This window comes from Wolffia australiana, chromosome 14 (assembly GCF_029677425.1).
Source record: "Wolffia australiana isolate 7733 chromosome 14, ASM2967742v1".
In the NCBI taxonomy this organism is placed as follows: Eukaryota; Viridiplantae; Streptophyta; class Magnoliopsida; order Alismatales; family Araceae; genus Wolffia; species Wolffia australiana.
The window spans coordinates 4133555-4143806 of NC_135848.1; the positions used below are offsets into that span (position 1 = coordinate 4133555).

The 10252-nt window shown below is 35.6% G+C and overlaps 2 protein-coding genes across 2 annotated transcripts; one reads left to right on the forward strand and one right to left on the reverse strand.

Annotated features, from left to right (window-relative positions):
• On the reverse strand, positions 1-6896 carry LOC144712050 (Tetrapyrrole (Corrin/Porphyrin) Methylase). The gene is made up of 11 exons (XM_078586222.1): positions 6860-6896; positions 5695-6125; positions 4839-4906; positions 3517-3613; positions 3321-3449; positions 2217-2325; positions 1996-2140; positions 1638-1680; positions 1150-1323; positions 587-689; positions 1-507 (listed from the first exon to the last, which is right to left on the reverse strand). The coding sequence occupies exons 1-10, from the start codon at positions 6894-6896 to the stop codon at positions 588-590; spliced, it is 1335 nt and encodes a 444-aa protein (XP_078442348.1). The 3' UTR covers positions 1-507; position 587.
• A 2126-nt stretch (positions 6897-9022) lies between these two features.
• On the forward strand, positions 9023-9971 carry LOC144712177 (late embryogenesis abundant protein D-34-like). The gene is made up of 2 exons (XM_078586376.1): positions 9023-9322; positions 9845-9971. Exons 1-2 carry the CDS (start codon positions 9023-9025, stop codon positions 9887-9889), a joined length of 345 nt encoding a protein of 114 aa, XP_078442502.1. The 3' UTR covers positions 9890-9971.
• Positions 9972-10252: the final 281 nt, after the last annotated feature.

The following is a 10252-nucleotide window of genomic DNA, read 5'->3' on the forward strand; positions in this document are numbered from 1 at the left end:
TCACGGGAAGGTTTCTCATCAATTTATTAAGGCATTCAAAAGAAAGAAGACTTCTTTCAAAAGAGATGACAATTCTTTCATTTGGGACAAATTACTAGTTGAGATGACCAAATAATCTAGTAAAAACGTTGGAAGAGAGTTTTTTTCCAAGAAGGGAATAGAAAGATATAAGTGTCTACTGAGGAGAGGAGGGATTTACCAAAAGGAAGCTTGCTGAAGATTAGGCTGACCTGAATGGGAGACAGAGAGAGAATGACTCTCCTTGGCACTTCTTTACTTCCCTCATTAAGAGAGGGTTACATCTACGTAAAACAAAAGAATCACCCTTACAATAAAGACCAAAATACCCCCAACTCAAAAAATGACAGAAATACCCGCGACATCAGTTTGGATTTGTATCAAACTCTGACTTCGACACTTTCAAATAGGAAAAATGCTTGTTGGAGAACCGAAATGGAGTTTCCCTGGAAGTTGGGCAGATTTGTGGGGTTTTCTAGCAGACCATGTCTGTATACTTGCGAAAAAACTAATCTTGTGAGGACAATGAACCAGATTGAAAACTGAAAAAAAGGGATGAAAACTCTACCTCACAGATCCTCAGAGCTAGCTTGTTTTCCATAGATCTTTAATGCAATAGAATATACTTGCTTCCTTCTCGAAGCCGTACCTTCAGCGACCAGTTTTACTGCCTGAGGGGAAAATAACTGCTTATTTGCATCGACAAAAACAAAAGCAAGCTGGAAAGTTATTCAAACAGGAAACTGAACCCTTTTCCATCTTTCTGTATTTTTAGAGAGGTCAACTACAGTAATCAACATAAAAAGTTCAAAGATAATTGACTTCTGGCCTGGGCAATTGATTTCACTCTGCCGACGGACTGAAGTTGGTAGTTTCAAAATAAAAATGTTAAAGAAAATGAGGAAAACTAGAACTAAAGAAAATGTTCTTTATTTCCTGCAAGAGTATTGTTGAACAGTCTTTCTATTCTCTGTTGTTTCAGTCTTCCATCAGGGTTTTAGAGAGACAAATAGACTTGAAAATAACTTCAGAATTTGGACTCTAGAAACAGGAGGACGCCTATACAGACCAAGAAAGAAATTAAATTTACATGGAAATCGAAAAGCAAACTCCCCGGAGAATTGTTTGTACCTCAGAGAGACTGTGCCCACCAGACATCAGGTGTCTTAAGTTATCCTCCAACTGGCTTTCCGTTGGAACTTCAGTTTGAGATGTTTTCACCCCCTCTACTAATACTGTTATCTCTCCTTTTGGCTGATTAACTGAAAACGCTTTGTTTGCCAACTCAAAAGTGCCACGCCAAAACTGTTCAGGGCACAATAAACAGAAAAAATAAGCAGCAAGCCCCAAGAATACACCTTGCGCTTGACACGATAAACTGTGGTATAAATGATGGGCTAATGGTCTCCGGTGCACTCTCTGCCTCTCTCTCTTTACATCTCCCTTTATTCAGTGAATCCCTCTCCATCCCATTTAGATCATACCCGAGAGCCAAAAGACTAGACTTATAGCTGATACATCGACTTAGTTGTCCATAGGGCGTTGATTAGGGTACATGATCAAGGTAAAGGAGACAGAGAGGCAGATAGTTTCGAATTAGAAATATCAGGACTTTATACCTCTTCATGAAATTTAGTCATTTCCCGAGCAATAACACAGTTCCTGTAAGTTTCAGAAAAAAAAAACATAGGAAGATTTAGAAGAGAAGCACTTCATTCAAATGAATTATACCGTAGAATATGATCTCAAAGAAAATTATTCTCCTAAGGTAATGGATACGAGATACAAAATTTGATGGGCGTATTATAATATGGATATAAAGCCGAGAGAATGAGGTGCCCATGCCTAAAGACTAATTGAAAAAATATATTATCATTTTTTGAATAACTAAAATTCATAGATAGAATTAAGGTGAAGAAAAATATTTAAAAATATTTCTACTGAATACGTGGAGGATTAAAAACTGGATCTATTTACCTTGACTCACCAAAGGCTAAAGATGCTTCCTGGAGAAACTGTTGAATTTTATGAGGAGGAACAAAGAAAACCTGTGTTCCTTTTTCTTTAGCCGAAGCTATCAATCTCTCTCTTCTAGTTCCAGCATGCTTTGGAAGAAAACCAACTGTATGGCAAAGTCGATATTTAAATAAAGATATATCAATTTCCCCACTTAAAAACACTATGATAAGTCTCAATACCAAAAGTGAACTCATCGGTAGACAAGCCGGAGGCTGAAAGAGCAGTGAGCAAAGCAGAAGCGCCAGGAATTGGAGTGACAGGGATGCCTTCTCTAATACATGATTTCACCTGAAAGAAAGCCCAAACATGTTTAATATTTTGGAAGAAAAATCAAAGTGATGATTTCATCTCTCTTTCAACGACTATTAACAAAATCATAGACAAGAGGTAAAAGCTAACTAATTCATTCTCCATAGTTAAATAAAACATTCATAGGTAACCATATATCGTGAATAAATATTTCGCAACCTCAAAAAAAAGTCCGGTTTGAAGTGACGGAGAGATAGAATGGAAGCATTTAAGTGATGAAGACAACGGAAGGAAACACATATTCTGCAAGAGCCGCCAGACAATGAATTATGTAAGTAGTCATATTTAGAGATTAAATTTTAGGACTGCAGTGATATCAGAAAAAAATTTGACCTTGCTATCCATGTGAACAAAGTTTCTGAGAAATAGCAAGAACTGTTCAAGATTGACAGTTCTTTCAAGATTCTATTACTGGAGGTGGTTTCATTGAAATTGAAAGAAAAAGGTGTACTAATTGTGAACTTTCACCGCATTCTTTTATTTTTATTTTTCTGTTTCTTTCTTTTGTAAAAGGCCTACGAAGGAACGTTCATTGTACAAGTGACCTCATGAGATTTAAGAAAGGATCCATAATCTCATATCGCGTCTGATCTTGTTAGTCCATATTTAAGCAAATCACCTCCAGTTCTAGAGGATGTACTTATTTTCTTGGAATCCAGCATCCATAACTCCTCTAGCAATGGTAGTATGAGAGCTCCAAAACAATTTCCAGACCCCATAAAAAATAATAGGAAATGAAATGATGCTCATAACACTCAGTCTTAGATCCAAACTAAAGTATACTAATAGAGGAGAGAGAGTACAAATCATAGAGGAAGGTTGTGTAATGGATGTATCAAATTGATATTTACTTCAACATCAATTAAAATAAAAGAAAAATGGGACCCTCCTCGACCAAGAAAATGGTATTCACTGTCGACCACAATTAGTTCCTCGTTTGAGAAACATGAATATATCAACGTAAGATGTCTTACCAGTTCCATGCCTGGATCACTTATGCCCGGAGTTCCAGCATCACTAATCATGGCAACACACTGACCTTGATGCAACCTTGATAAGACCGCGGATTCACGCCGATTTTCATTGAACTTGTGGAAGCTGACCTGAAAATGAACCTTTCTACAGATTGCTATAGAATGTAGGACAAGTCTTGGGTAAATTGAAGCTTACGAGTGGGGTTTTGATGCAAAAATGTTGAAGAAGCTTGCTAGAGTGTCTGGTGTCCTCGGCAAGAATAACATCCACAGATTTAAGAATGCGCAATGCCCTGCATTTTATGTGAAACAGTAAGAAGACATTTACTAGGAAGACCTTAAAAACTATAATAAACTGGCTCCTTAGCAAAAGCAATTGATTATGAGAAAAAAGATGTTCAAGATCAAGGAAAGTCCCTTTGGTCGATTAGGTTCGGTCTTATTTATAGATGCCTTCTTCCAGATAGAGGAGCCATGTGCGATCCACAGTTCCACATGCAACTCTCTCTTCTCGTGAAGAAAGTCGATGCCTACGGTTGCTTGCAAAATAGAGCCGTGACTGGATACTCAGAGGTATATGAGTCGTGTCGTTTTGTTAAATTCTAGTTTCACGGAGTAGAGTTGTATCACCATCCTCCACTATGAGTCTTAATAGAAACAAAGTATTGCTGTGGCAGGTTGAGCACAACTCAGAAAACTAAAACTAATAATATACTTTATAGGCCAACGATTAATCACCATGATGGACATTAATATCGTATGGTGACAGCACATTTTAGATAATCCCAGTCATGAAATTTTGCCAAGAAGAATAAAAGAGAGATTTTTTTTAGAAAAGTATTAATACAAAAGAGAGATGATCAATGGAGAACTTATGTGGGCCCTTCACAAGATCTATAATAGGTCTCAAATTAAAAACAAATAGAGAACATGTTTCTTCCTACAAGCCATTCATGTTCTCTCCATCATCAAACCTAAAGTTTTCTTACAGTAGCTTGGTTGAAAAGAGATATTGACCGTTATGTCAATCTTCAATCTTTCCTCTTTATTATATTCTTCTTGCACCTGTTCTTGGCAATTCTCCGCTAAAGTAGTTAACAAAATTAAGCTCACCATATTTTCAACTTTTCAAGGCTCTTTCCACAATCAGTAAGGAAACGTACTGGTTTGACACTTCACAGAGAACTGCCTGTTATCTCACTTTTCTATCTAATTCTTGCAAAAAAATGATATCATCTTTTTTTTTTGGGTCTTAAACGCGAGAGAATTTCATATAAGTTTTCTCCCATTCAGAAAATAACATATATTTCCTACATAGGAAACCTAAATGTCTAGGTTTAGAAAACCTAAGCATTCCCCAGAAAAGCAAAAAAAAAAACTTTACGGAAATCTGTAGCTTTCGCTCATTGTCATGTTATAAAATATCAGCATTTTGGTTTATAAATATTTAGAGAAAATATGAATCTACGCACTATGAAATTAGAAATAGTTGTTTTAGTGAAAAAAGGAAAGGCATACCGCAATGTGATGTCTTCCAGATTGCCGATGGGCGTTGCCACGAGATACAGACCAGACTTCAGAGGACCCTACAAATGTATGATTGTTGAGGGGAAATGTATGGTAAACGTCAATAGTTAATGATGATACATCAAGAAACTTTCGACAAAAAGAGAACAAATCGAAACAAAGAACATGGAAAAAGATACTGATACAATCCTCCGCGTATGTTTATATCGAGAAAAGTCTTGGAAGAGAAACTAAAGAAGAATACAAAAAATGCTAAAAATATAAGAATGGCTATAGTTTATGTCAAGATAAAACATTGAAGTTTAAATATTCGAAGTCAGGAAAAGTTTAAAATTTAAAATGTAATCTCATTTTGATTACTTCTCTCCAAAAAAAATGCTGACTTGAAAATAGAGAGTAAAGAATGAATGAGGAACTCAAACAAAAAATGTAATATTTTCTTGGATCACCCAAAATCAACAACAAACAATAGAAAAACGGAAGAAAGCGGCGAAATCTCACGCATCTAAAGAAACATAAACCGAATATCACATTAGCTGAAGATAAACACGAAAGAAAAAAACCTAATACTGATTTCACATTAAGAAAATTAATAAAACGGAGTTAAGCTTCATCACAATTTCTTTTACCAAAATCAAAATCGCAGTCCTGACGAATGGTTTATCAAGACTAATAACTGAAGAAGATAGCCACAACCGTCATTATCAATACACAAATCATCCCCCGAAGAATGCCACTACGTTTTACAAAGAGAATTTCGCGGAATTCCATCCGTTGCATCAAATTAAATAGGCTCGAAAAATTAATAAATTTCCGCCATAAATCGAAAAGCTGAACGGCAACATACCTGTTGAGCAGGAGCAGAGTCGATCGTCACTTCGCTACTCTCTAAATCATCGTTAAGACTCAATTCCCTTTCAGAATCAGAAATCGAAGATAGAGAGGCAGAGCAGACAGCATGCCGGCGGAGTTCATTCACTGGCCGGACATTGAAAGATGGGAAGACCCACGACAGAAAACGAGTTGGAGTGAACGACCATTGCCGGGAAATTGATGATTGACCTAGAAAACGAGGATGGGATGAATTGTAACACAGACGAAAGCACGAAGAAGACGCCAGGATTGCGTTAATTGCGCTTTTCCTCTCTTCCACTGCCGGAGAAACGATCGAATTGAAAAGTACGGATGGGTTTAAATTGCCTTTCAGCGCCCCTTTATGGGTATAATCCAATTTCAAAAATTTCCAACTTTTGTTTGATGATTTTCTGACAGAATCTTCTGCTCTTGTTCGAAAGTGTCAGCTCCTCTTCAAAAGTTGATGCTTTGTTGCATTTCAGCCCTTAACCCTTCAATTAAAGTGGTCCGATTTCACTATAAATTAACATGAATTAAGATTAAGAATTATATTAAGATGCTAAACACTGGATCAATGATTTTGTGTTGTTTTAAATAATTATATTATGGGATATTGAGTAAATTTTTCCTATTAAAAGGGAACTGAATAAAATTATATTATTATATCAAGGGATCTTAGAGAATCTTTGGACATTCTGCACTAAATCTAATTTCTAGCCCTGTAGTAACTGAAAATTGGGTCCTCTCATCTTCTTATTTTTTTTTTTCATATATGTTATATTTTAACGTATTGATGTTTGATAATATTTGGACATTCTGCTAAGCTCATACAATACTTTATTGACTTAAATTCATGCACTAAATTATATACTATTAATTGCTTTATGTCCATTGAGATCAACAACATGATGAATTGTTTAGTCAGGTACTGAGTTGCCTACAAATGTAGATCCGAGGTCGTTATTCCAAATCACTTCTATTTTCAAATATACGGCTGTTTGTGTTTACATTATGCACTTTCTCTAAGTTCCAATTTAAATTCATATATAAGACGCGCATTCTAAATATTTTAGTATATTTCGACTTAACTAAACTGTGACTCCAAAAAAATCAACCAATGCTTTGAATGCATTGGTTATCACAATTAGTACAATCACTTGCATTAGAATCGTTTGAAACTTTGTCTGAATCCATCACAGAATATTAATATCATGGTTAGAAGATATGCCTCCTGCATTAAAAAATGTTAATGTTATTCTTACATATCTATATCTGAATTTTACAGTTGATAAGTGAGCTTAACATTGTATGTATTTAGGTGATACAGGTCATCAGATGACTCTTATATATTAGAACCAACTGTTCATGATGTGGAAGCAAATTTAAGGGGAATACATCTCTCTAGAATTATTCAACCAGACAAATGGCTAGGATGGAAGCCAAGAGAGCCAGAAAAGAAAGCTCTCACCAATACAATTTGTATTATACATGAATGTTATTCATATATCTATATCTGAATTCATTCTCTCCTCAACTATAATATTCATATTTTCATATCATATCAGCTTCATCCTCTTTCATCATTTTATCTTCCGTCCCTCTTTTCTCTACAGAAATATCAGTCTCTCATATCTTCTGTTTCCGTGAATTACAAATGATGTGTTGTGAGTTTTTTGTTTTGTGAACTTTTTGAAAAATGAGTTTTTTGTTTTCTCTAATCAGTTATTTTTTTAACCAAGGTTGAAGCATATAGCCAAGAAAATAAATAGGATATTTATATCTTCTTTCAACTTAGAAAATTAATTCTTTTTGTCTTTCAGTCATTACTCCGAATTCTGTTGCATCTGAATTCTCATAAAATAGCTCATGAGATGCATTAAAAAATAGCTCATAAATCTCATTATTCCCATGGTCATCATTCGCATGAACATCATAATATCCTCAAAATCACGGTTCTTTAGATTATTAGCAATGAATGGATACTTTAAAAGGACTAGAAATGATTATACGATAATCCAAACTACAAATTCTTAATTTGAGCATTCTTCTGAGAATCCTCTAAATTGAATGAAATTTTTTATGGATTATGCTGATAATTTAAAGTATAAAAGTCTCCTTACAATGGTGAATATTAAAAGGCTTATTAGACTAGTTCTTCAAAAAAATTGATGAAGAAGATTTTGTAAGAAATATGAGGGAAAACATGCAGAAATTATGTGCAATCGGAGATTAATCGAGGGAGCTGAGTACCTCTGCGAGAGCAAGTAGAAATTATATGCCTTCGAAGAGATTTATGTTCTACAGAATGTGTTTATGGTAAGCAATATCTGTCACCGTGATATGAATTAATAATATCATATCGGATAACAACTGCATTGATGGAATAATGATACATCTCTACAATAGCATTATTCAGTATTAATGATAAATGTAGCCGTTTCCATTATTGTTTATTGAAAGGGATGGAGCCTAGAACTCTAGAATGAAAACAACGTTTTGTCCTAATGTTAGATGGGAGATAAAATGAAAGGTCAAATAATTTCTCAACTTGGTTACACAAGTTAATATTATTTCACTGTTGTGTAAAAAATGTGGATTAAAATGTAGTTCATAATGAATTAAAAATTATTTTACTAAAGAATCATCACACCAAAAACTCTCCACATCACTCACTTCAGTATTGATTGATAGAATAATTTTAAAGCGGTCGATCAAAGTTAGATACATGGGAATAGATACAAGGGGTTTTGTCAAATTACAAATACTAACCCATAAGAGTGCTTGTAACTGACCTAGTCCCTATTCATATTTGCACTCAAACCCCTATGCATAATGCATTCATCCCAGACTTTACAGAATCCCTCTAATTATGATGTATAACCTTGATTTAATAATTACATAGGTGGCAACCCAAATGTTATATCCAACTTGGGTCCAATTTTTCGTCATCAAATAAAAAATCTCTAAAGTTCTTTTACATTAGATGATAGATAGAGAGATATAGTGCATCATTTTATATAGTGCATCAAAATTACCATCGTAAGTTAAGCAAGAAAGAGAAAAAGTATTCAAATCCGAGTTGCCAGCTTCTCAATAAACTCTCTCACAACTAATAAAAAGGGCAAGTATTTTTTGAGTTGGACACGAAAGATCAAACGTGTGGATTCCTAAGCTTGACAACTGTCCAACTCTCAAATCCCAACGTGTCCTCTAAACAACAACCAACGTGTTCATCCTCTATATGATGCACCCGGCTAAGAGCAAAAAAAAGAAAAACTTATTCCAGTGTTGTGGATAAGCAATTTCAAACTCTAGAGAAGATGAGTCAAGAACAGCCAATCAGATATGGCCAAGTTTTCCCTTCCATGAAGGGAGAATTGGCAGAGGAGATAGTTGCACCAAGAGATGCAGCTCTCATGCAGAGCGCAGAGAATGTTGTTACTGGTGAGACAAAGAAGGGTAGTCCTGCTGCCATGATGCAGTCATCAGCTGCCAAGAACGTGCGTAGCGGCTTCGTCGGTCACGAGGATATCACCGGTGCTGTCGCCGAGCACGGCGTCGGCGTCGTCGAGACCGAAGCCGCCAGCCAGCGCCTCGTCTCCGAGTTTGTCGCCGGCCAGGTGAGTAATTCCATGCTTCTCTTCAGAGTTTTGCATGGCCTGACATCCAAATTCATGCAAGTGATTCTTAAAATTATGTTATCGTCATCGTCAACCGTCAACGTCATCGATCTGTCTTGAGGATGAGATGATCCTGAAGAAATTAGATGATGGTGGTTGACGATGACGTTGACGTATCACTGTTATGGTTAAATGTTAGTTAAAAAAATTGAGAGTAGAGATAAAACTTCAAGTCAGTCGAATGGTGTTTTAAAAAATATTTTTTGGCATTAAAAGTAGTGAATTTTTTTTGACAATCCTGTTACAGAATTTTTGCATTTTACGGCAAAATTGTGAGTGACAGTGATGGTCGTCCAAAAAACCCATTATCGTCATCGTTTGCAGCTTGATTTGCAATGATGGTTTTGTGATTGTCATCATCATGCATATCAAAGTCTCATCTTTATAACCTTGGTGAAATAGAAATTGTTGGACAAAGTCTAATCTTCTTTCCTGTTCATTTGTTCTTGATGTTGAACGAAGAATGTGACGACAAAGCTGCCAATGGACAAGACGGGCAGCATCTGAAATGAAGAGGAGAGTGTGTAAATAGTAGGAATCTTCTCTCATCTTATGCTATCTTCTCCTGTATATCAGTGTTTTTCCGGAGACTCTGAGTTTAGGTTTTTGTTATGTTAATTACCTGGGGGAGTGTTCGTTTATATCATGTAAAGCTATCTTCGCTTGCAGATCAGGCTTTTGCAGGAAAGTTTGAGTTTAGGTTTTTTATTATGTAATTTACTAGGGGAATATTGTGTTGTATAATCTTCTGCTATCTTCTCCTGTATATTAGGGTTTTACCAGAGACGCTCTGTATAGGGTTTATGTCATGTTTAAGTTCAGGGGAGTGTTCTCTTAGATGTTAGGTTGGTGGTTTAGATATGGGATTTG

Coding starts and splice junctions, on each gene's coding strand:
- LOC144712050 (XM_078586222.1), bottom strand. CDS start 6,896: ATGGATTCAGACAAAGTTTCAAACGATTCTAATGCAA. Junction 2,141..2,216: donor TACCGATGAGTTCACTTTTG/GTATTGAGACTT, acceptor TTTGCCATACAG/TTGGTTTTCTTCCAAAGCAT. Junction 690..1,149: donor GTGGGCACAGTCTCTCTGAG/GTACAAACAATT, acceptor TTTTCCCCTCAG/GCAGTAAAACTGGTCGCTGA.
- LOC144712177 (XM_078586376.1), top strand. CDS start 9,023: ATGAGTCAAGAACAGCCAATCAGATATGGCCAAGTTTTCCCTTCCATG. Junction 9,323..9,844: donor CCGAGTTTGTCGCCGGCCAG/GTGAGTAATTCC, acceptor TGTTGAACGAAG/AATGTGACGACAAAGCTGCC.